We start from the raw sequence: 27,044 nt of genomic DNA, 5'->3' as shown, positions 1-27,044 counted from the left end.
ATGCCATCCAGGGGCTGGCAGGGCACTTGCAACAAACAAATGCATTCCTGGTGGGCATTCACACTGGCGTGGCTACCCAACAGAGATCATTCCAGGCTCTGGCCAACTCACTGAAACAGCCATTGTCCTTGTCTCTAGCCTCCCCCCTTCAACTTCCTCTACCTAGTCCCATTCCCCTCAACCCCAGCCTATCCCAAGCACACCTTCAGACCAGTATGCACCTAAATCAACTCAAAGAAATGGCTCAGGCAAACACAAGCACCACACTTCATCCCACAGGCACTCACATAAGCACCATACAGATGCAGACACACCAATATCCACTGCCTCCACTGTGTCCCCCTCCTCCTCATCGTCCACCTCCCTCCCAGTAGTGTCTCCACTCACACCTACATGTACTACAGCCTCATTCACTACCTCCATCACCATCACGCCTATCACTACACGCCCCTCACTGGCAGTCACCACCCCCACATCCATGCACACGTCCCCTGTGTCCTCTCCCACTGTGTCTGTGCCCCCTCCTCCCAAGGTACACACGCAAGCAGCCATCCACCACACGACAGCATCCAGCCCATGCACCTGCACCCAAACACAGCAGGAAGGGAACAGCAGCTGCCAGAAGCAAGGAGGCACCACCAGCTGCCAAGGTCAGGAAGGGAACACCAGCTGCCAAGGGCAATGAAAAAGGTACAGACGCCGCAGACAGGATGGACCTGGTGCCGGATGATGGAGCAGCATCTGGGCAAACACCAGCCATGGCACTTCAGCGTCCGAGGCTGGAGGGGAAGGGCTGGAGCGTCCCCCCACCACTGCCAGCACCGCCACCATCACTGCCACCTGCACCACTGCCAGCAGCAGCAGCCTCAGTGGGCAGCAGTCTGAGGCTGTAGGGGAAGGGCTGGAGCCTCCCCCAACTACTGGCAGCACAGCCACCTGCACCGCCGCCAGCATCGCCACCTGCACCACTGCCAGCAGCAGCAGCCCGAGAGGGCAGCCGTCCGAGGCTGCAGGGGAAGGGCTGGAGCCTCCCCCCACCACTGGCAGCACTGCCACCTGCACCACCGCCAGAACCGCCACCTGCACCACTGCCAGCAGCAGCAGCCCCAGTGGGCAGCCGTCCGAGGCTGCAGGGGAAGGGCTGGAGCCTCCACCCAGCACTGGCAGCACTGCCACCAGCACTGCCACTGCCACCACTGAGCAGCCGTCACCGCCTGCGGGCAGTGTGTAGTCGTGCCTACATGGGCTGTAGTGCGTCCTGGTCCCTGCAACAACTGTAGGTGTGACACCCAGGTGAGAGACTGTGACCTTGTACCATCCAAGATCTGCATCTCTGGGCACAAAGCCCCCTCCAGAACCAGTGGAGAAGCCATCCACTTGAGAGACTGTGGCTTTGCACTCCCCAGGACCAAGCAGTGGTCAAACCACCCACTAGAGAGACTATGGCCTTGCGCTCCCCAGGACCAAGCAGTGGGCAAACCACCCACTAGGGAGACCTTGGCTTTGCACTCCCCAGGACCAAGCAGTGGGCAAACCACCCACTTAAGAGACTGTGGCTTTGCACTCCCCAGGACATCACAGAGGGCCTTTAGTCCCCTTCAAGAGCAGTGGCGTTTTACCATCTTCCAGCTGAGGTGCCCCCCCTTCCCCCTTAGATGCCTGTGTATTTTCAACCTGATGGCCGAGCAGTGTTCTCTCCATATTGAGGGATGAGTCAAATGTGGCCTTTGCCTATGTGTTATAGCCCTGTGGGCCACGGACATTTTGGACTGGGCATTGTGCCTCTATTTGTATTTATTGTAGATACTGTTTTGTGCTTTGAGGACGTATTTTTTTAACTTTATCTTATTACACTGACTTTACTCACTTCCTTTTGTCCTTGCGTTATTCCTGAGGTGTACGGGATGGATTTGTAATGTCATTGCATCTGTTTGTGTGTATGTTGTTGGGGGTGGGGGTGTTACATGTGTGTGTCACTCTCTTTTTCCTCCCCCCCTCCCTTGTGTGCTAGGTGCGGTACTCACCGTGGTCGTCTTCACTGCCGTTCATGTTCCTGGTGTGGAAGGAGGTATACCAGTATGGGGAAGATCTGCATTTCGGGCTCCATGGCGTTGTGGTTCTTCCTTGAGTGTCGAGAGGTGAGCAGTTTCCCTTCTGTGTTCTGTTTCCGCCGTGCTTTTGATGGTGTTGGTACCGCCCCAGAAAAGCTGGCGGACTGGCTTGTTGTAACACTGTGGGCAGTACATTGTCTTCCGCCTGGCTGTTGGCGATTACCGCCGCAGTGCTTGTTGCTACCGCCGTGCCGGTCGGTGTGTTAAAGTGGCTGTCTGTGTTGGCGGTTTCCACTGTGGTCAAAATTCCATTTTTATTACCACTGGCCTGTTGGCGGTATTACCGCCGCTTTATCTCCGTCCGCCAGGGTTGTAATTGGGGCCTAAGTGATAAAAGATGGTTACACTTCAAAGGCTCAGGATTCTTTGGGAGCAGAAGAATCATGGAAGTAGAATGGGTCAGCCACAGGTCAGGCTAACTTCTAATGGTAAACACAATTGTAGATCTTGGCTCTCAAAGGCTGGAAGGTAGGGATAGAAAAGTGCAAGTCTTCGCTCAGAAATTCAGGGGAGTTGGGACTGGGTCAGTCCCAAACCTGGAAGACTAGTATACAGGAGCTTCAGTCACATTTTAAAATGTATTTACTTATTTATGAAGGTTTGTGTGGTGTGACCCAGGCCCACAAAGTTGTTACAGTGTTAAAACCACATCCTATGACAGTCACTTCCAACATTTCTTGTATGTTTCATTTTAGAAGCAGCAGTGGTAGCAGGGATGCCGCATGGCCTAACTTATTTAGGGTATCACTGACAATGCAACATGGCAATGAATCAGTGGCAGTAATCTTCATATACAGGAGCACATTGTTTGTTTCACAAACCAGGATTATATTAGTACAAGGCCAATATCGAAATACAAATCATGTCAGATCAAAATACCAATAGATTCAAGTTTTGGCTTCGTCAATTACATGGTGACTTCCTTTTAAAAAAATTGTGAGAGTGTAGGGTTCGGGACTGTCCAGTAGTTGATGAGGAGCGAAACCCAACCTCTTTCAAAAAGGTTTTTTCAAGTGACATATTCCCAGAGCCCTGGGATCTCGTCTTCCCCAAGAGAGGAACTGGTCAGCTTTGTAGCTACAAGCTGCAACAGCCAAAGTTTTCTATGATTTTACATGAGAAAAACAAACATGCCACAGGTAGTCCAAGTAACATCACCAGTCATAGTATAATGCAGAATATGAGCATTTACGATGGGATACTTCATGAGCCATGGCAATCACTTGGCATGGAATCACCTCAATAGTGAAAAAGCCTGATGTAGTAGGATTTCTCCTATTCAAAAGAGGACTGTGAGTGGCTGGTGTTCTTCTATAAGAAAGTTACACTTTCAAACCTTCTTTTACTAAAACGATTCCTCACACACACCCTGTGCAAAGAACATTTTCACACAAGATTCATCACCATCAACAAACTAGATGTCCAGTAACTTTATTGACATTCACCTCCTCCTCAATCTCCTACAGACTTACACCTTCCATAAAGTCAACGAAGCCTCCACTTTACTTTAAGGAAACTCATTCATCTCCCTAACTCTGTATCCAACACACTTGAAAGCAACCAGCTGACCCATTCTGTTCTTGATATCACACACTCAAATCAACGTGCATGCTCGCATCAACTCATTCCCTTGAAAACACTTTCTAAAGGTTTGAAAACATTCCAAGCAACTATCTCCAGGAAGACCTCACCTAAACTGGAGACTTCTCCCCCTCAGTATAGACTGCCAATTCTAAGCTCAACAAATCCATTCAAGCACTCACAGCTTTCATGGATCTTTGTGCCCCACCTCCAAATAGTCTTGACAACATTATCTACCCCTTAATACACAGGTGTTATTGGAGAAAACCAAGATAAATTTACAGACTTATGTAAAACTGACCTAAAGTCCACAGGAATCTACTAAAATAATTCGGGCATAACAAAAATAACACATGAAATAGTAAAGTCCTCTCTATGGCACACCCTCAATGTTTCACTTCTACACCCCAAATGTTCGCCTGACGCAATAAAAAAATCAACAGATTAAAGATTTGTTCAAAGACAATCAACAAACTCAAACAGGAACCCCTCCCTCTACCCACATGGGACTCAATAAATACCCTGTCACTAAATGACATCACCAGCACCTTAAATTCCTTCTACAGCACATCCCACATATATAATATTCTCTCTCATTCGACAATTATACCTCTTCTAACACAACACCGCTGCTCGACATTATCAACAAACTGTTTCCCTGGGAAACATGGCTCTCAAAGCAAACAAGATTCCCTTTAAAACGAACATTAAACTCAATGGGCATGTGTGTTTTCCACACATGCCCGTTTAAGCACAAAATGTTTCTTCTCACAGGCCTCTTGAATCAGAGTATTCTACTTACAGACAGCCTTCATTATGTGACCACTCTGAAATGAGTATTCCGCTGTTTGCCATACCCTTCTAAGAGCCTTATCCTGAGAACCACCTGAATTTTGGAAATAAAACGTCCCTTCCAGTCTTCTCATCCCCTTCTCACCTCTCGCTGTCGCAGCTGAAAACTTGTTCCCTCCTGGTAACAATTGTATGTTCTTAAAAGGCTCATCAGCTCCGACCTTGAAGAAAGAATGACAGGTACTTTATTACAGGTGAACATACCACAACTGATGACACAATCTAGTGCTTCAGTTCACTGTTAACTCAATAAGTATTTACATGGGTGGAGATCGAATTAGCATTAGACCTGTAATACTGGGTGTGCTGTTCCCAACAGAATTCCGTAATTACGGCGAAATCCCAAAATGAACAATGCCCACATGGCGAAATTAGGCTGATGAAATTTATTTTGGGGAAATGCCACAACTCCAAAATACCCTTTCCACAAAAATAGAATGATTTCGTAGAAAAGATAACAGTCCAGATTTCAGTCCAGTACTGGGATTGAATCATGGGTTGGTTAATTTGTTAAACAAAATACAGTTCAAATTACAAAAGGAATTGTAAGAATAAATGTTGATTAGGAAAAGAAGAGAAATAAGGTCGCTGTAGTCTTTATGTCTATCGCGACCTTCTAGTGAAGAAAAGGAAAATGACAGTGAACAAAGCAAAGAAGAAAAGAGCAAAACGAAAGTAAGAAGGGAAAGGTGGCTAAGAGCTGTGCATATGGGTGGTAGCCCTTGGACAGAGTCGGGTTTGTTGAAGGGCTATAAAGCATGCAGCAGTAACTTTGGGGGGGAAGAGACGGTGGAGAGGTGCTTGATAGGGTTAAAAGGTCGGGGGTTCTGGCAAAAAGGTCTGGGAGGTTAAGAGGGGAACCACCCCTTTTAGAAGAGGCAAAAAAGGGTGAGGGTGGGAAGGGATAGAGGGGAGAACTCGCTCTTTGAAACAGAATCAGAAACACAACCAGAAGAAGAAAATGTTCACTAAGAAAGGTATTCACCAGGTTGGTTTCTTTAGTCTGGTGAAAGCCTTCAAGTTGTTTTTTAATGGAATAAATAACTCTTTAGAGGTAGTGAGTGGTACACAGCCGTTCCTAAAATAGGGGTAGGCAAGCCAGGAGTAGAATGTGAGTGGGATTGCTCCCCAAAAGCTAATATCAGCAGACTGTGTCATTTGCCCTGTAAAGAACTTAATTACAATGCTTTTCAAGATTTTAGATTCCATTATGCATTATGTCAGAAAGTCTTAAACTACTCTTCATAGTATCCTGGAATTCTGTTGTGCTGAAAGCCATTTAGCCAAAGTTACATGTCTGAAAACTTCACGGTGCTATATTGTGATGGTGGATGGCAGGATGCAAGAAGAAGCAATTTTCAAAATTCTGGGAGAGAGGGTGAAGCACCATTCAAATCATTCCTATGAATTAGGGAGAAACTTCTTCGGAGTAGGTTGAGGACTCGTGAGATTCCACTCTGGCTTCTTAAAGAGGTGTGCTCCAGGGTGCTTCTCTAAATGCAAAGTGCAAATTTATCGTTGGATTTCATGTGCTCAGTGAATGAGTACCTGCGCTGAAATCATTGCATGTGTCCTGCACGAGTTTGATGGTCACCTTTCCTCCTTGCTTGGATGTGTAGCCGTAGCTTTCACTAACCCTTAAGGTTTGTATCCGATTTCTATGGACCTCTATGAAGCAATAATCCCAATAACCAGTTATTTTGCATTCAAAATAGGATTTCCAAGTGTAATGAGTGGTCCTGTTTCGTAAAAGTAGTTGTCCGGGGTATTTCCTCGCTCAGGCGGCTTCGTATTCAGCAATCCGTTATCAATTTCAGAACCTTTTTGAAATTCCTGTATACCACACTAGTTTTCCATCTAATATTTTTTTCAGTCTCATTTCTGGCTTGCAGGATTAGTTTACCTCTCCTCCCAAATCTCACTTCACTACTTGGGGCAATATTTAAGATTGGCTGCTGAATGACTGGGATGAAAGAGGCAACGTCTCTGCTGGCCTGCCCTACTTAAACTCAGCTACCCAGCTGATGGATTTTTTTCCCGCCACAATAGTGGGAACTCACTTGGATTTACAAAAAAATAATAATAATAATAAACACTGTGACATCATGCCTCTCACGACACACACGTCTTGTCCCAATTCAGTCATATTCAGATCCGCATTTTGCTCTTTCTTTTGAGACCTAGTCACAGTCCTTGTGCAGAACGCGGTAGGAGAAACCATAAAAACGAATAAATTACATTCATTTCCATTATTAAATCTCTCTATTGGACTAATTGCCAGAAGCGTAGCTTAAGGCTGCAGTTTGAATTATTAAATACAGCAATTATCATAGTTCCATGGGTTCCTCAGACTTCTGGGCCCTGGTGCTACTGCACCTACTGCACCAGTGGAAGCAACACCTCTACCCAGGGTTGCAGGTCTGACAGTTCTTTCTTTCAAAAATATTATTTCCCTTTCCAACTAATGCAGGGCCCAGAAAACAGGCACAGGAAAACCTGCCTCCTGCAGCTACAAAATAAAAAGAAAGCATAATATGAGTTGGACTGCAAGCAGACTCCATAGCTCGCCGTTTACTATTGCAGTGTGCACGAAAAATGATATGGGCGCTCAAATCAGCAGCAAATAAAGACAGGGTCTTCTAGTCCTGTGTGCAAAGCACCGGCCCATGAAATGAGTCCCATAGGAGAGCGAAGTAAAGGTAAAGTTGACCCTCCTCTTCAACAACAACAGAGAAAACAGCTTCTCAGGCATTCTCCCCCGTCTGTTATTAGTACATTTTGGAGCAGGTCTGGGGAGTGCAACAGCGACCATTCAGTCAATGTTTGACTAGGCAGTGCTAAACAAATACATGCAGGGATCATAATTACTTGCCTTAAAGTAGTATGGAGTGCAATTGTGGCATCTGTTTCAGATAACCAGTGTGGGTGGCAGAGGGTGTGCCCCTGTAGTCACAAAGTCATCAAGGGGAACATGCTGCAATTGCACCTGATATACCAGGTGTAATTGCAGCATGTTACCCTTAATGACCTTATGACTACAGGGACACCCAGCTGCTTCCCTTAAAGAAGCCTAGTGGTTACCTGAAATGGGTACCACAGTTGCGCTCCAAACTACATTTAGGCAAGTATGAAGAGCAACCAGCCACACCAGGAAAACCAGAGGAGCAGCTTCAGTACCCAGTGGTGCTGTGGGTAGTTAACACAGATTTTTTTAAAAAAAACATATTTTATTGTACTTTCATTCAATCATTTGGCAGATAGTCATAATAACATACAGTACAACAGATAATAATCTTGGTATCTAATGCCTAACTTCTACCGAATCTTTAGAATCTTACTTCCTAAGAAACCTGATATCGAAATTATTCCCCTAACATTCCCCCATCACCCACCCCTACAGCCCCTCCCCCCCAGGTGAGCCCTATGATGTGCTGTAATAGCCTGAGCGGAACTGGATGTGCCCAACCCACCCATCCTGCCCACCCTCCCCCCCCCGAATCAGTAATCATAAGGGAACCGCTAGTAGTCAGAACTTAATTATGTCTCTATTGCCTATTAATCAATAATTCGGTCAGGGCGTCGGTTCTGACTGATTTTGCCTCCAAAGGCTTCAATCACTATCTTCCAGCCCTGAACCACTTCTGGAGGTCTTATTCCTCTCTTGGCCTCCCGATAGAGAACATTTCACTCACAACTAGCCCATTTAGTCAACTCTCTTTTTCATTGGGATATTCTCGGCCCTGCTGGGTTCTTCCAGGACATTGCGATTTCACTTTTTTCCAGTGCATAGGCCAGGTCCTGAAACTTGTCAGTAACCTTGTGTTTGGCTGTGTGCGGAAACCATCCCAGCAGGCAGTGACCCATTGTGCAGGGAATTTCCCTTCCTATAGCTCGTGCTACAATCCGGCTCACCTCTGCCCAGTATACCTCCAACCTGGGACAGTCCCATAACACATGCTTAAATTCCACCCCGCCAGACCACATCTCGGGCAACCCACACTTTCCGTTCCAAAGTACTTATTGATCTGTCGAGGGGTAAGGTATGTCTGATGAAGTACATAAAAGTTTATAAGCTTAAATCTGGCATTACGAGTCATTTTAGGGAACCCCTCCAGAATGCGCTTCCAATCTTCATCAGTAATATCAGCGCCCAGGTCTCTCTCCCAAGCCAATTTAAGTTGGGTCAGACAGGAGGTCTTGTCAGCCCGGATCCTGCAGTAGAGGTTTGACACTGCTTTATATTTACCGGAAGAAGACGCCAGATGTGTTCAAGTTGCTTGTGCAGAAGGTTCTCCCATTCTTCCCCGCCAGTGCCTACGAATACTGGCCGCTAGCGACCCATGTAATAGGAAATGCCCCCTCAGTAGCTCGAATTCTGCTCTGAGAGCCTCAAAGGGTATCATTGTCAATTAGTGTTCCCACAGTCTGGATTCCAGCCTCTACCCAAGTCTGGAGACCACTCCAAGCACTGCAATGGAGTAAGGCCCGCAGGGACAGCAGAGGGAGCTCCGGTGAGTAGGGAGCCCTTATTTTGATTTTGCGTAGGAAGCCTTTCCAGCATTGAGTCAAATTTTTAATTCTGATTAGTCCCGCTTCCCATCTCCGAGCCTCTCAGCAATATCTCAAATAACCTAGACCCCTTCACTCTCGCCCCTGGCTCTACTCTACTAGCAATCCATTGCACCAGCCACTGGAGTTGTGCTGCTAGGTAGTAAGCTTCAAAGTCAGGAACCGCTAGTCCTCCATCCATGGAGTGCCTCTGGAGCTCGGTCAAAGCTACTCTCCTCCGCCCATCGCCCCACAGGAATGCCATGACCATAGTTTCCAGCTCCTTAAATGTGGCCCTGGGTATCCATACCAGCAGTACTGTAAAATGGTACAATAGCCACAGTAACACTGTCATTTTAAGAATCGCTACTCTCCCCACTACAAATAGAGGCAAGGTTTGCCAAAAAGCCATACTGGACCTTAGTGATCACAGGGAACCTCCTACATTGCTTTCTAGAATATCTTGTGGGTCGTGAAAGATCTTGACTCCCAAATATGGGAGACAGCTTGGAACCCATCTGACCAATCCCAGCCCCAGTGGCGACATCATAGAGGGCCCCAAAGGGAACAATCCGGTTTTATCCCAGTTCACTCCCAGGCCAGAGTGTCTACCGAACGGAGACAACATCTGCTGTGTCCGGGTTAGATCTTTGTGTATATCCTCCAAAAATATCAGCAGATCATCTGCATACAGGGCTATCTGATACCTCTTGCCTCCTGCCATTATTCCTAAACCACCACCCTAACTTGCGCCGCGGCCGCCAATGGTTCCATTGCCAAGGCGAAGAGCAACGGCGACAGGGGGCATCCCTGTTTAGTACCCCGCTCAACCATATAACTTCTGGATATTGTCCGCCCAGTGCGTACTCTGGCTGTAGGTTTGGTATGCAACAGTCTTACCAAGGCGATATACTTGGACCCTAACTTGAGCCGGGACATCACAGTGCAGAGGAACTCCCATTCTAGACTGTCACGGTGCAGAGGAACTCCCATTCTAGACTGTCAAAGGCTTTTTCTATGTCCACCGCTAGGACCCCAGATGTTGTACCATCTGAACTCTCTCATGACTGCCAGTAATCTGCAAATGTTATCCACTGTGTTTCGCCCAGGGATAAATCCCGCCTGATCCGGGTGTATTAGCGTTGACATGTATGGAAGGAGCCTAGTGGCCAAAGTCTTACTGAGGATCTTATAATCCAGGTTCAACATGTATAATGGTCTGTATGCCCCGGTCTCCATTGGAGTTTTACCAGTTTTTAGCAAGGGTATTATTATCGCTTCTTGCTTTGTTGTTGGTAACACTCCCTGCTCTTTGGCGGTCCTATATAAAGTCTCCAACCTTGGAACTAGTAAATCTACGTAGGTGGCATAAAATTCAACAGGTAGACCATCCATCCCTGGGTTCTTCCCTCTTGGTAAATCCCCAATGGCTCTCGAGTTCTGGCTGCGTAATGGCCCCCCCAACAGCTCCGTAATCTCAGGAGATAGTGACCCAAGGTGCATCTCGGATAAATAATTCTCAGTAGAGTCCCTGACATAACGAAGTTTACTTTTATACAGCTGTTCGTAGTAAGTCATGAAATGTGAGTTGATTTGCTCCTGCCCATATATATGGTCCCCTTGCTCTGTTGCCATGTCCAATATGGCTGAGTTCCTATGAGTTTGTGATACCACCCATGCCAGCATTCGGCCTGCCTTGCCTCTCTCTCCATGCGCCTGTGCAAGATAGTTTCTGTAATCAAAGCATCGGAGATGCTCTACACAGTCTGCTACTGTTGCTCTTAGCTCCAGTATAGTGTTTTGTAGGTGTGAGTTTTCGGGTCTATTTTTCTCGACCACTCTTAGCTTATCTTCTGCCAGCTCAGTATCCCTGAGAAGAGCCCTACGCTCCCGCTATGCATCTCCCTCTCACCACCTCCTTAAAAGCATCCCATTCAATCAGGGGGCTACTAGTCGAGGCCTCATTGTCCACGAAGAATTGAGAAATATGTTGTTGCAGTTCTTGAAAGTGCGCATCGTCTAATGTTTCTGACTTCAGTTTCCAAGTGGGGATGCGAGGGGGGGGGCGAGCCCCACCGCAGTGATAACAAGAGGGGGTTGTGGTCGGAGAGAGTGTGGGCTAATTATTCAGCATTTTGTATATGCGGAAAGACATCTGGCGTGAAAAAAAACACATCTAGTCTGGCATGTAGCTCATGCAAGTGGGAGAAATATGAGTAGTCCCTATCATCAGGGTGCAACCTCCGCCAGGCATCAACCAGCCCCCAATTCGCTTGCCAGGACGAAAAGTGTTGTGCCACCCTCATCAAAGGGGAGTCATGCAATGGCGGGTGCGAGCAGTCCATAGTGGGGCCCGCCACACAGTTGAAGTCCCCCTCCCTCCCCCCCCACCAGTACCAAGGGACACTGCAGATATGGAGCTAATAGGCCTGACATACGTGTAAGAAATTCACTTTGGTCTGAATTTGGTGCATAGACATTAACCAATGCTATCTCTTTGCCCTCTAATTGTCCACAAATTGGCACTCTGGGTCTATGAGGCTATCCAACATCTGGAATGGGACCCCAACTCTTATCCATATCAGTGTTCCCCTCGCAAATGCTGAATATGAAGTGTAATATGCTTGGCCTCTCCATCGTTTTTGTAGTGCTTTCCCTTCTGATGGAGTTAGGTGTGTTTCTTGGAGCATTGCAATTTGAATCCCCCTCCGCTGTAAGAGAAGACCTTGTATCTCTTGGCCATGCCCCTTATACTCCATGTGAGGAATTTGTATGAATCCAGCAAAGCCATACCGGTGTTCCTCTCACCCATCTGGTTATGCCCCAAACTGTACCACCAATCATACCGAAGACCTCTACAATCCCACGGCCCTGCTCCAGTTCCATTGTTATTTCCCTTCATAGCCCACCTATCCCCATTAACTGACCCCAACAAATAATATCCCAGCTCCCCTTCCCCAGGACAAAAGTTTGAATGTCTCTCATCCAAACTTAGAACTTAGTTCAACTAGTCTATCGAAACAGGGGGTGCTCCCAGTTCTTACAAGGAGTGTATCGCAACGCCAACCCCCACTACCGGATTACGAGATTCTCAGGGATTTGAGGACCCAGCCTTCTTGTGACTGATGCAGCTCTCTTCCACTGAGCCAGCCAGCGTTTCCATGATGTCAGCCGCAGCTGTACCAGTCGTGATGGCTTTCCATGTCCGATCTATCTTTTCTTGTGTGAGTCCAGCAATGAGCCCCTCAGATGATACAGTCAGATGTGCCCGGAGTCATTTCTGGGCCTGTCCTGTCTGATTTGTGTGACATGTCCGATTCCTGCTCCGAATCTGACTGTTCCAGTTCTTCCTGTATCCGCGCATAAGATCCGGGATCGGAGCCACTCAAAGAAGCAGCCGCTTCCATTGCCTTTTGCCGTTCCTTCTGCATCTCTATGTGGGAAGGGATACCCACTTTACGGGCCTTGCTATGCCTGTTTCCCCTTTCCCGTTCTGTGCGCGGGCCCCCTGTCAACAGTTTACTTTCCGCCGGTTTTTGTGTATCAATCCACTGCCAAACTTCTTCTGCTGTGTTAAAAAAAACTGTGTGCCGTACTTAGCCGCCACTCTCAGTTTTGCAGGGAACAACATCCCATATTGGACCCCCAATTGGCGCAGTTTTTATTTTGCGTCTCTGAAAAAGGCTCTTTGTTTCTGCACGTCTCGGGAAAAATCGGGGAAGATACGAATCGTATGATTGTCCAAGATGATATCTCCTTTTTTCCTGCTTTAACTCAACAAGTAGTCTCTGTCCTTATAGTGGAGTAGTGTAGCTATTATTGGTCTTGGGGGAGCCCCGGTGGTGGGGGGCATGCCGGGAGCCTAATTGCTCTTTCAATCGCAAAGAAGGGAGATAGTCCATCCTCAGCTACCTCCTTTTTAAGCCAGCGCTTGAGGAACTCCACCAGGCCAGTCTTTTCAGTACGTTCAGGCAGGCCAATCATGTGGATATTATTTCACCGTGATCTGTTTTCCGCGTCTTCAGCTCACAGTTCCAGGTCTCGAATTTGCTTCTCCATTTGTTGCGCCATCTTGGTTGTGTCTTTAACTTCTGGCCGAATCTCCTCCAGCTGCCTATCCGTAGTGGCTACCTTTTCGGCCAGGCGGCGGTGGTCGTCTCTAAGTACAGTGAGGACTGTGGCCAGAGCGTCAATTTTCCTTTCTAGTGCTACGCAGGAGGCTTTTATGGCCTGCAACACATCCTGAAGGGTGGGACCTCTGCCCTTTTCTCCAGGAGAGGTATTCTGGGTACCTCTCAGGTCAGTCATCTCCTCCGCGACTGTTCCACTTTTTTGTTCCACGTCCCTTTTCCGACCAGATTTACCCATCTTCTGGGGAACCTTCCCTATTTTTCCTTGACGTTGGGGGGTGGACCTGGCCTCTCCTTTTTCGGTATAGGCTTTCTGTACTTCCAATTTTAAATCTGCACTGCTTTCGTAAGTTTACTACCGCACCATTCCTTATCTCTATTAGAGGGAGTGTCACCAGTTGCCAAAAGGAACAGTCTGCGCTTTTTGTTATCACCCTTTACCGGTCGGGGTGTTCCAGATGCCTTCTCCCTTTCTCACCCGGTCTCTCTTGTGTATTAGACTGGGCAAAATCTCAGGAGGATCTCTATCCACCATTCCAGGTCCCACCATTCATTGTCCGATCTGAGTAGAGCCCCACCGGCCTGATCCCCGGGGCTCCGCTCTGCCCCAAGGTTTACCCGTGGTACTCACAGCCTTGAGCAGCTCCGATGGGTCTTTCCGTCAGCACTGCTTAGGTCCCACATCTCCGTCAGACAGCTCTGCTGGCGTGGGGGGGGGGGGGGTGAAACAGGACTCGCTGCTGCCGTCCACCTTTGCACGCCCCGCGTTGGGGCTCCCAACTCAAATGAGGCAGTCACGGCACCCCCAGGACCCACGCCGACCCAGGTCCTCTGCCTTGCCCTCGCCTTTCGCATTCCGGTTCCTCTTGGGCTCCTTATGTCTCTCGGCCGCTGTTGCCGTGTTCTTCGGGGCAGCGATTCCACTCGGAGCTCCCCACGCTCTATCACGAGCTGCTCCTGGGGTGTTGGACGTTCCCCCGGTGCCTCCTCTCCGATGAGAGGTCTGCCGGCGCCGTCTCCTTAATGGCGGACGCCATCTTGGTTTCCTCGCGGCTCCAAGCCACGCAGCACTCCAGCCTCCGGCCCCGTGTTTCGAGCAGGCTAGTCGTCTCCCGATTAGCCCCAGAGCTTCCCTGCAACTTCAGCCACACATTTGGCTGGGCTGGGGGTCCACCGTAATACAGGATGTACCCAGGTGGGGGATTGAGAGCGGGAGCCTCACGAGGAGACTTCTTCCGCCATTGGCGTCAGACCACGCCCCTCATGGGTAGTTAACACAGATGTTATTCTGACGCAACTGTTAACCAGCATGCACCATAAACAACATCCTGTTTTTTATTTAGTGATTCACATCTGCATGGGTCCAAAGTCGGTAGCTGTGGCTGTTACTCTACATCCTCTCTACATCAATGCTACACTCAGAGGGGAAATAAACAACAGGGACGGAAGGAGGTGGAAAGGGGAAATAAACAACAGGGATGGGGGTTGGGAAGGGGCAATAAACAACAGTGACGGGGTGAGTGGGAGGGGTGAAATAAGCAACAGGCGGGTGGGAGGGGGTAAAATAAGCGACCGTAAAATAAATGACAGGGTGGGTGGGAGGGGGTAAAATAAGGGACAGGGCCGGTGGGCGAGGCTAAAATAAGGGACAGGGCAGGGGGTAAAATAAGGGACAGGGCAGGGTGGGAGGGGGTAAAATAAGTGACAGGGCAGGGTGGGAGGGGGTAAAATAATGGACCGGGTGGGTGGGGGTAAAATAAGGGACAGGGTGGGTGGGAGGGGGGTTAAATATGGGACAGGGCGGGTGGCAGGGGGATATGGGATTTAGGGAGGAAATAAGGGAGAGGGTGGTTGGGTGGGAGGGAGGAAATAAGGGAGAGGGTGGTTTAATAAGTGAGATAGGGATCAAATAAGGGACAGGGTGGGTTGGTGGGAGGGGGGAAATAAGGGAGAGGGTGGGAGGGAGGGTGTGAAATGAGGGAGAAAGGTGGGAGGGAGGGTGTGAAATGAGGGAGAGGGTGGGAGGGAGAGTGTGAAATGAGGGAGATTGTGAAATGAGGTAGAAGGTGGGAGGGAGAGTGTGAAATGAGGGAGAGGGGGAGTGGGAGGGGGTGAAATAAGGGAGAGGGTGAGTGCGAGGGGGTGAATTAAGGGACAGGAGGGGTGAAATAAGGGACAGTTTGGGTGGATGGAGGGGGGGAATCATGGAGTGTGGGTGGGGGATAAGGGACAGGGTTGGGGGTAGAGGGTATAAGGGACAGGGTGTGTAGGATTTGGAAATAAGGGAGTTGAGAAATAAGAAACAGGGTGGGTGGGGGATAAAGGACAGGGTGGGTGAGAGGGGGAATAAGGTACAGGATGGGTAAAAGGGGGGAATAAAACACCGGGCGAGTGGGTGGAAAAGGGGCTGGGTGGGGGGAGGGATGTAAATAAGGGACTGGGTGGGTGGGAGGGTGGAAATAAGGGACTGGGTGGGTGGGACAGTGGAAATAAGGGACTGGGTGGGTGGGAGGGGTGGAAATAAGGGACTGGTTGGGTGGGAGGGGTGAAAATAAGGGATTGGGTGGGTGTGGTGGGAGGGGTGGAAATAAGGGACTGGGTGGGTGGGAGGGGTGGAAATAGGGGACATGGTGGGTGGGGGGAGGAATTAAGGGACAGGGTGGGCGGGGGAGGAAATAAGGGACTTAGGGAGGAAATAAGGGACAGGGTGGGTGGGAGGGAGGGTTGGGAATAAGGGACAGGGTGGGTGGGAGGGAGGGTTGGAAATAAGGGACAGGGTGGGTGGGAGGGAGGGGTGGAAATAAGGGACAGGGTGGGTGGGAGGGAGGGGTGGAAATAAGTGACAGGGTGGGAGGGAGGGGGAAATGAGGGACAGGGTGGGAGGGAGGGGGGAAATGAGGGACAGGGTGGGTGGGAGGATGGAAATAAGGGACTGGGTGGGTGGCTCGGGGTAGAAATAAGGGACTTGTGGAAATAAGGGACTGTGTGGGTGGGAGGGTGGAAATAAAGGAATGGGTGGTGGGAGGGGTGGAAATAAGGGACTGGGTGGGTGGGAGGGATGGAAATAAGGGACTGGGTGGGTGGGAGGGGTTTGGAAATAAGTGGCAGGGTGGGTGGGAGGGGTGGAAATAAGGGTCAGGGTGGGTGGGAGGGGTGGAAATAAGGGCAGGGTGGATGGGAGGGGTGGAATTCAGGGGCAGGGTGGGTAGGAGGGGTAGAATTAAGGGGCAGGGTGGGTGGGAGTGGTGGAATTAAGGGGCAGGAGGGGTGGAATTAAGGGACAGGGTGGGAGGGAGAGAGGGGTGGAAATAAGGGACAGGGTGAGTGGGAGGGAGGGAGGGGTGGAAATAAGGGACAGGGTGGGTGGGAGGGAGGGTTGGGAATAAGGGACAGGGTGGGTGGGAGGACGGGGGGAAATGAGGGACAGGGTGGGTGGGAGGGAGGGGGGAAATAAGGGACAGGGCGGGTGGGAGGGAGGGGGAAAATAAGGGACAGGGCGGGTGGGAGGGAGGGGGAAAATAAGGGACAGGGCGGGTGGGAGGGAGGGGGGAAAATAAGGGACAGGGCGGGTGGGAGGGAGGGGAGAAAATAAGGGACAGGGCGGGTGGGAGGGAGGGGGAAATAAGGGACAGGTTGGGTGGGAGGGAGGGGGAAATAAGGGACCGGGTGGGTGGGAGGGAGGGGGAAATAAGTGACAGGGTAGGTGGGAGGGAGGGGGGAAATAAGGGACAGGGTGGGAACAGGGTGGGAGGGAGGGGGGAAATAAGGGACAGGGAGGGTGGGAGGGAGGGGGAAATAAGGGACAGAGTGGGAAATAAGGGACAGGGAGGGTGGGAGGGAGGGGGAAATAAGGGACAGGGTGGGTGGGAGGGAGGGGGGGAAATAAGGGACAGGGTGGGTGGGAGGGAGGGGGGGAAATAAGGGACTGGGTGGGAGGGAGGGGGGAAATAAGGGACAGAGTGGGTGGGAGGAGGGGGGGAAATAAGGGACAGAGTGGGTGGGAGGGAGGGGGGGAAATAAGGGACAGGGTGGGAGGGAGGGGGGAAATAAGGGACATGGTGGGTGGGAGGGAGGGGGGAAATAAGGGACAGGGTGGGTGGGAGGGAGGGGGGAAATAAGGGACAGGGTGGGTGGGAGGGAGGGGGGAAATAAGGGACAGGGTGGGTGGGAGGGGTGAAATAAGGGGTGGGTGGGAGGGAGGGTTTAAATAGGGGGTGGGTGGGAGGGAGGGGGAAATAAGGGACAGGGTGGGTGGGAAGGGGGAAATAAGGGACAGGGTGGGTGGGAGGGGGGAAATAAGGGACAGGGTGGGTGGGAGGGGGGAAATAAGGGACAGGGTGGGTGGGAGGGGGGAAATAAGGGACAGGGTGGGTGGGAGGGGGGAAATAAGGGGTGGGTGGGAGGGAGGGGGAAATAAGGGACAGGGTGGGTGGGAGGGAGGGGGAAATAAGGGACAGGGTGGGTGGGAGGGAGGGGGAAATAAGGGACAGGGTGGGTGGGAGGGAGGGGGAAATCAGGGACAGGGTGGGTGGGAGGGAGGGGGAAATCAGGGACAGGGTGGGTGGGAGGGAGGGGGAAATCAGGGACAGGGTGGGTGGGAGGGAGGGGGAAATAAGGGACAGGGTGGGTGGGAGGGAGGGGGAAATAAGGGACAGGGTGGGTGGGAGGGGGGGGGAAATAAGGGACAGGGTGGGTGGGAGGGGGGGAAATAAGGGACAAGGTGGGTGGGAGGGAGGGGGGAATAAGGGACAGGGTGGGGACAGGGTGGAAGGGAGGGGGAAATAATAAGGGACAGGGTGGGTGGGAGGGAGGGGGGAAATAAGGGACAGTGTGGGTGGGAGGGAGGGGGGAAATAAGGGACAGGTTGGGTGGGAGGGAGGGGGGAAATAAGAGACAGGGTGGGTGGGAGGGAGGGGGGAAATAAGAGACAGGGTGGGTGGGAGGGAGGGGGGAAATAAGAGACAGGGTGGGTGGGAGGGAGGGGGGAAATAAGAGACAGGGTGGGTGGGAGGGAGGGGGGAAATAAGAGACAGGGTGGGTGGGAGGGAGGGGGGGAAATAAGGGACAGGGTGGGTGGGAGGGAGGGGGGAAATAAGGGACAGGGTGGGTGGGAGGGAGGGGGGAAATAAGGGACAGGGTGGGTGGGAGGGAGGGGGGAAATAAGGGACAGGGTGGGTGGTAGGGAGGGGGGGAAATAAGGGACAGGGTGGGTGGGAGGGAGGGGGGGAATAAGGGACAGGGTGGGTGGGAGGGGGGAAGTAAGGGACACAGGGGGGGGAAATAATGGGAGCACCTTACGTTGACAGGAAGGACAGATTTATGAAATTGTAGTGTAACACAGCACAGTAACCAAAGTTTATGTGCTGCATTGGACTAGTGGGAGAGAGCATCTCCAAGTCATCTCTACTAGGATATAGTGATGCTGCTCTCTTCCGCAATGCTGGTGCAGAAACAGGCTTCCTAGCACTACGCACACACCACACCCAGCAAATATGTAGACTAATTTCTTCACACGCTAGATGTATCGAGCTCAAAAACAAGCTTTGGGCTGAAAACTAACTACTGTATCAAAACTTTGAGGCAATGTGTGTCATTTTGCGTGACTTTGCAGTGGTACGAAGTCTTGATAAATCTGCCCCCTTGGGGATTCAGACACCCCCTACCGCCATCCTGTTCATGGCGGCTCTCCCGCCATGAACAGGATGGCGGTAGGGGGTGCTGCGGGGCCCCTGGGGGCCCCTGCCGTGCCCATGCCAATGGCATGGGCACGGCAGGGGCCCCCGTAAGAGGGCCCCAAAAAGTATTTCAGTGCCTGCCCAGCAGACACTGAAATACGCGACGGGTGCAACTGCACCCGTCGCACCTTCCCACTCCGCCGGCTCAATTCTGAGCCGGCATCCTAGTGTCCAAATGTCAGAATCACCGCCGCGGTCTTTCGACCGCGGTGCGGTGTTCTGACGGCGGTACCTTGGCGGACGGCCTCCGCCGTCCGCCAAGGTCAGAATGACCGCCTATATGCACAAAGCTCAGAACTCACCTGAAAAAACACAAAAATCAATTGAGAGCAGTACAGAGAAACAGATGTGTACACAGCTGTTGTTTGTGAAGCTTTAAACTATTACTATCTAAAGAGGATTGCAGTGTTTCAGCCAAAATGGGTTACTTTGTATCTTTGGTATTAAGGTTTGCAAACTTAAAGTTTTGTAAACATCTAAACAACACAGAACAAAGCAAACATAACAGTAACTACAGTGTCTAATGTACATTCAAAAGAAAGTGAGAAGTTCCATAGCGTTTGTGAAAGTTGGAAGTAAGGTACACTGACCTTGACATTTTGAGATGGACATTGGGCTACAAGCCCAAAAGCACTTGGGCTCAGTATAGTATGGACTTCCACAAGGGAAAGGCAAAGTCATGACAGCAATTAAAAAATTGATACAAATGATAAAAGTCACTGCAAAAAGGGAAGCACTCACTAGGCATCATCTGACTTAAACATGTTACAGGGTTCCTACTAAGATAATAGGACTGTGTCTTAGGATGATAGAACTTCAGAATGTAGGGGACTGAATCCTTCCAAACCATCAGAGACTGTTGGCCCAATTCCTGGCTAGCTCACAGCGCCTCACCCAAACCGCTAACCTTAGAGGGGTAGAAGGTGATCAGGAGAACCTAAATATGACACTCTGACTCCCAAGTAAGTCATGGAAACAGATCTCACCCGTATTTTGTATTACTAATCCATGCCCAGAGGAAAACACAAGAGAGATACAAGATAAGTTTTCAATACATTTATTGAAACAATTGCAGTCTTACATAGGGAGACTAACCAGTGATAATTAGGCAGATGAACCAAAGCAAAATAACCAGTATTATGAACATGGTAAGGAGAATCAATAAGCCAATCATGATAAATGATTTCTAGATATTCCTACATAACCCTAAACCTAAACTGAGAGCATAGTAGGTGTACCCTCTGCCTTTGCCTGATTTACGGAATTAGCCTTATCCTCATACCCGGAAACTGCATCAGAGGTCAGCCTATAGTGCGGATGACAATCCTGTCAGGAAGCTGGAAAATTCAAGCCAGCAGAGCTGCATGTCAAACACAGCATTCGTCCCAGGATGGTCGCAGCTGGAGTGCCCCCTGCCCCTTAGGGGTCAGTGCACCACTTATACAATGAAAGCCACACTGTGTTGGAAGCACAGCTCTCATGCAATGCTATGTCTAGATGAAAGAAGCTGTCTCACGAACAGGCAACACAAGCACTAGAATATCGAGTACTGTGTTACCAGCCTTGAACAGAATGTACTGATTATATGTCGCGAAAAGACTAACTCAAACAAACAACTTGTACAATACATTTCTATAATTTCATACAAGCAAATATGTAAAAAGTCACTGCTAAAAGCGATGCAGGTAAAATGTGCATAACATAAAATATAAAACAAACATAAAATAGCGAACTAACGCAAGTCCAAAAGGCCCTCACTATAAATGTAGTAATAATCCTATGGAGCCCACCTCCATCGGGGGAATAGTTTGAGGGAATTAGCAGATCTTTATGAACTGGCAGTCATTGAGAGTAATTCTCCAGGAGCCAGTCTCTAATCCCGTAGTGAGGGGGTAGAGTAGGGCTCCAGGCTCTCATTGGTATCTCAGGTTTCATTAAGTTGGCTAAGACTTTCATCCCAGGGTAGCCCAGCAGAGATTCGGCAGGGCCAGATTGGCTCCAAGCAAGAGGCGGTAAGCAGCATGATAATTGCACAGCCTGAATGCACTGTTTACACAATGATTAAGGACTGTTAGTAAACACTCCCCAGAAGGGAGGGGGATGTTTCTGTTAAATCTAAATGGGATCACAGAATTCCACCTCCTTAGAGCTATAAGGCAACCACCAACTACTGTGTACCCTTATCTCAGGGTTAGAGCCCAGGTTACTTCCTTCTGACTTCAGTTCCAAAACCCTTAGTGGGTTTTATTTGTGACCCTCTCCCATCCTATTGGTGTCATGCTTCGTCTTTGGGTCTCATCCAGGTCCCTACAAATCAGGATGGACTTTACAGTATTTCAGGGAGTACTCAAGTTATTTCCTCCAATGGGGTCTAGATATTATAAGATAAAAATACTTAGGGTGCACCCTGGGATCCCTTTCTTTTAAGATGCCCCTGGTATGTTGAAAAAACTGCATGGGTGTTATAGCGTGGGTTTGGTGTCTCTACACCCCAATTACTGCCTACATGTTTCAGCCCTCATTCTGCAGGCTACCCAGGGTCCAGGGGCTTTCCTCAGGACTAATACCCCACTTTCTAGTCGTCACTATGTCTTGTATCCTACCAGCCACAGCTCTCTAAGACAAGACCAGATGAGCAACATAAAAACACACAGGCTTACTTGCCTGTTATTTGAGAATATATTAATGCTGCTTTTCAGAGAGGGACAAGAGATCAACAAATTAACTGTTCAGTTTACATACAGTACTACAAACATAAAGCACAAGCCTCTCACACATGTCTGATGCACAGACACACTGCTTTTTAGCATGCAAAGTAACATGCGCAGAAGAGGTAACGCATTGTGAGCGTATCTAGTAAATTATTGCACACATAAATCAGTTGCAGAGCATACTGTGAAACAATGTTATAGCTACAATGTTATACTCTACAATGGAAATATTAGTAATACTTCTTAGGGTCCACACACAAGTAAGAGACCTTCCTCTTTCTCTTACTTGTTATTGATAAAGAATATCAAAGTCCATTTACTACTCCAAAGGTGCAGGGGCTCCATTATACCTACTTCGGCTCTGTTGTGTCCCCCTTTTGAGAGTTCACTGAGAAACTACCCATGGTTTTCAGGGATTCTGCGCGATCGCAGGTCCTGTGCATGCTGTTACATCATTCGGTATGCATGGGTCGTTCACATGCACGCCTCTTAGAATGTTCGGAAATTCATTTCCACTTTTTTCTCCCAATTGGGGGGTCTACTGTCTGGCCCCATAGGTTTTTACACATACATATTTATTCGCTAATATACCTGTCATACTGCTATATGCCTACAGTATTTATTGATTTATTAGACGTGTAACATACTTCATAGTTTACTTTTCATAAGGGATCTTTAATATCATCTGCAATCCTGTTATATTATACTAGATATATAACATACCAGAGATTGTCACTTTTATGACTAGTCTCCAATCACATCCATATCGTCATCCCTCCTGAGTTGGTTAGCTACCCATTACAGATCCTTGGAGAGAAGGCAGGGCCCTTGTGTTGCTCATCATGTTGAATTTAGTAAAGTCCCAGGGATCTTATCATAAAGACAATTTTGATAGGTTCCTATTCTATAGACCCAACTTTGTTCCCGTTCCAGCAGGGTTTAGGTCGTAGTCCCCTTTTGTGTTAATCACTCAATTGCTGTCCATCAGAAATCATTTTCATCATGCCCAGCCTGTACAAACTGAGAGTTCGTTTTGGTTTCCATACGTTGACACCGGACAGTGCTGTGGTGTCCAATAAGTCTCTGATCTCTCTAGTAGTTTTACCTACACATTTTAGCCCACAGGGGCACACGATCATGTAAATTACATTGTTAGAATTGTAATTCGTGTGGCTATGTTGTTTTCACATGCACTCTGGTCCTAGATCAATGCACATTGTGGTGTGTGTGGACAGTGTACAAACATAGCATTGGCTACACAGAAAATGGCCCTTTGCCTGTGGTAGACTGCATAATGTGTTCTGCTCATGTCTGTGCTGACGGCTAGGTCTTGTGTGGATCACCCTGTCTCTAATGCTAGAGCTGTATATAAGGGAAAACATAGGGCTCCCACAAATTGAGGCCACTGTTATTTAGTATCCATCACTTTTTAGTTATGACCGTTTTCAGTGTATCTGAAGTGTTGGTGTTTGTGCTTACACAAATTAGTTGGTGTGCTTCTCCTCTTATCTGCCAGCAAGTTATCTCTGTTTTTATTTCCGATTTGCTTTTCTGCATTCATTACTAGACATTTAAGGTAGCTCCTGTCCAACAGTTAAGCCTAATCCGCAGGAATTTACCTACAGGCGGGTTTTCCCTCAGTGCGAAAGGATGGATGTTTCTAAAGCGCAGCAAACTATTCTTATCTGTAAGTTTAGTATATACCTCTGTTGTCAATGCCCCCCATCTAATACTAAGGCCTCGAAAAGTTAATTCCTGTTTACTTGTTGTTAAGGTAAACCTCAAGAAGGTGTGTTGTTTTTTAATCCTATCAACAAACTCCTCTGCCAGTTTTTTCGAGCCACAACATATGACAAACACGTCATCGATGTATCTGAGCCATAACGTCGTATGCTCGTGGTAGGGGTTGTTAGTTCATATGTGTTTCTGCTCAAATTGGTAGACATAAAGACATGTCGAGCTCGGCGCAAACATAGAAGTGCTGTGCTGTTCGTAAATTGTCCCCTCGAAGCAGTTTCTTGAATTTGATTGTGGTTTTCCAATACCATTGGCTCAGAAGTAGAAGTTCTTCAATAGTTTTTCAGCTTTCATCCTGTGGAACACTCTTGAACAGAGCTTCCACTTTTAAGACTATTATGTATTCTAATGCAGCACTAAAATGTATTCCTGGTAGTATGTTGAGTAGATGTTTAGTGTCCTTTATGTGTGAGGGCATTTCAACTATTAGTGGATGTAAAAGCCAATTGATGTGTTGCTAAAGGTTCCAAGATTGACTCAATTCCTGATAAAATGGGGAGTAGAAGAACTAGGTCCCGTTGCCTGTGGATTTTTGGCAGCATGTAGAAATATGGTGTACATAGATTTTCATCTAAAAGGAACTATGTCTCCTTCTTAATCCACTCCTGTTCATGTGCACTGGTATTTTTTTCTGCTTCCACTTTTTTAGCTTGGTGTGTTTTACGAACCTTTGATTTCTCTGGTATTTAAGCAGACTGGTGCAAGTGAACAGAATTCTCTTTGTTCCTTATAAATGTTGTCCCACCTTTGTCTGCTGGCTTTATGACTATATCTTCTCTCCTTTCTAGGTTCTCAACTACTGTTCTCTCTTTAGGCGTCAGCTTATGATAAGGTATTTCTTTGGGGTCTAAAGAGTCTATCTCCTTTATTACCGCTTGTTCAAAAGCTAAACCCTTGGGAGGCATCATTACAGTGGGAGGAATGAAGAAAGACTTCCTTTTGAGGTCTGTATGGGTATCATCACTCTGAGTGGCAGGAGAGTCTCTAAAAATGTTATTAGTCAAAATTTTCAGAAAACTCTGTAATTTCACATTGCATTTGTATGTATGTGTTTATTTTGTGGGGACAAAGCCCAAACCCTTATTCGGAACAGCCTGTTTTTCCTTAGAGAAAGTAACTGGGGTAAGGTTAGCTACAAGGTTTATATCTCACTAGTCTCTAGTTGAGGTCATTGATGCTTGGACTTGCTTGAACAACCTGCATACAATGACCACGTCATGCATGAATGCTAATTCTACTAAGGTAAAATCATGCCCCCTTGTGTGGGTGCATCCCCTGCTCTTGTATGGTAGATCTTGGAAATTACAAAAATGATCAGGATGAAAATCACTTTCTCAGTTACTCTGACTCTGGGTGCAGGCCCCACAGCACCCAATGGCATCATTTACCATTTTTGACAATACTTCATCCTTAGACAGCCCCTAAACACTACTTTTAAAATTGTTGTAAAATCACATTCATTTCTGACCAGCATTACAAGCCCAGTTGGCTTTAAAACTGACCATGTCCCAAAACAGTCCTAAAATTCCCATAATCTGGGAGATCTGCTATCCATTAAGTGTTCTTTAAATCACAACACATCCTCACCAACGTAACTGGACATATGTGCTTACACTAGTTACCATAACATTACCAAAATTATTTTGGGGCAGGACCCTGGAATCTGACTAACGCTGCTGACCCAAAGCGTTCATAAAGCACTATTTATGGCTATGTTCCTTGAGAAGCATTATCTCCAACTCACATGTAAAGTGTGCTTTAAATCGCATTCAACTCTGATCAAATGTATTTCCCTGATTATGTCCTTCAATAATTATTTCTCACAAACTTACCAATATTTTCTCGGGGATGAACCAGTCCTTAAAAAGCATTGACATATACAATGGGAAAGTACAAGTATTTTCCCCATTAGAAATGTCTATTCATTTTAAGTACTGGACCATCAGATTCTGTGTAAGCTGGCCTTTTAAACCATACCCGGTCTCACCACTGATCATGGATCAGCATAAATGCTAGTGGCATGCCAAAAATACCTACAGGAAGACCCACCCAACCGCTCTGTAATTAGGTTGTCATTTTCTACTAATTTTGCTGAGCAAGGTTACCAGCCCTAGGTACCTTAAAATGATCACAACACAAAAAGAGAGTATTGGGAGTAATACACCCCACACAAACTCCTGTACATCAAGGAACTTCAAACACAAACTGTGGGGGGGGTGTCAATGACAGGTCTCTTGTAGCCTATTTCGTCTGAGGGTTCGCCGGTTACGCAATGGCCTTCATGAAAGTAGGAAGTAAAAGTGTCAGTTAGGTGTGTGAGGGAGTTCACTTTATGGACTAAGTGGTCTCACACACATTATAGTGTCATTCTTCATCATATGACTACCTAGCCCCACCCATGTAAGATAATACTACCTGGGCGGACTCACCCTCGTTGTTAAAAGAACTCTGAGGGAGTGCTGAAATGTTATCTTCCTGGATAAAATAAAGGGATCCAGTTGAAAGGTGAGATAGATACTAAAATTACCTTACAAAACACCTATTAGATATAATAATTTAATGTAGGTGTTTGTAGGTAAGATTAAAAGAACAATGGGGACACCTTTGAGTTTAATGATTCAAAGTGTCTGAGAAAAGTGGGGACCAACATGTTTTTACCCTCTCTAAGAGCCTAAGCAGTCTGGGGCATTCTTCAGGGTCAAGGATCCCTAATACGTGAGGGGCTAGATAGATATGCTAGACAGTGAGGAAGTAAATATTCAAATGCACACAGGGCCTACCTGATTAAACTGTAGAGGAATGGCCCTATGTAGACAAGGCGGATAGCCTCTCGTCTGGGAACATGCGAAGGGGAGTTGCCCCTTATAGTCACACTTACTCCAAAGGCGGCATCTCGTTGTTGCACCTAAGCGTTCCGCGTCCCAGCTGCTTGATCGCAAAATCAATCAAGACTAGAGGCTATCCGCCTTGTCTACAATATGTGTGAGACCACCTACTCTGTAAAGGGAACTCCCTCACACACCTAACTGCCACTTTCACTTCCTATTTTCATGAAGGCGATCACCTAACTGGCGAACCTTCAGCCTAAATAGGCTACAAAAGACCCACCTTAAAATGATCAACTTATAAAATAAAATTAAAAAAACTTCCAAAGTACTTTGCTGATGGTTCCCATTTCTGGTTAGGCCTGATCGTACTGAGCTGGTGTGCTCCAAAGGGCTAATTGCATCACAGAATGTGTAAATCCTTCCTTGTGAATGGACTGCAACCTCCCCCAAACCCTTGGAAATCATTATTCAAACGGTATCCACTGGTGACCAAAACTATTGGACCAAATGACTTCAAAGTGCAAATTTACCAGCCCCTCTCCCATCAATAAAGTTATCTACTAAACATATCAGCTTAGCAACATGATTGTCAATTGTGCTTTAAAGTAGGACTACTGTTCCAAAATTACTTCCAAGGGAGTTCTGCCTCACCCTCTCTCACTCTTCCACCCTAACATCTACAGGAGCTTGCAGCTTTTACAAATAGCACTCTCATTTTGAAAATTTAACCGGTATAAGAGTACACACGCTG

At 48.0% G+C, this 27,044-nt stretch overlaps 1 protein-coding gene across 2 annotated transcripts in view; it reads right to left on the bottom strand.

The window, feature by feature from the left end:
* The window catches only part of RASSF4 (Ras association domain family member 4), a 404,267-nt gene that overhangs the window by 143,960 nt on the left and 233,263 nt on the right, over window positions 1–27,044 (bottom strand). For both annotated transcript variants that reach the window (XM_069240816.1, XM_069240817.1), the window contains one exon: window positions 4,630–4,705. In XM_069240816.1, coding sequence (XP_069096917.1) covers window positions 4,630–4,705 — 76 coding nt within the window. The remainder of the gene's footprint in view (window positions 1–4,629; window positions 4,706–27,044) is intronic.

This window comes from Pleurodeles waltl, chromosome 6 (genome assembly GCF_031143425.1).
Source record: "Pleurodeles waltl isolate 20211129_DDA chromosome 6, aPleWal1.hap1.20221129, whole genome shotgun sequence".
NCBI lineage: Eukaryota > Metazoa > Chordata > Amphibia > Caudata > Salamandridae > Pleurodeles > Pleurodeles waltl.
The sequence above is the reverse complement of the archived record's forward strand: the minus strand, read 5'-3'. Positions and strand labels throughout refer to the sequence as shown.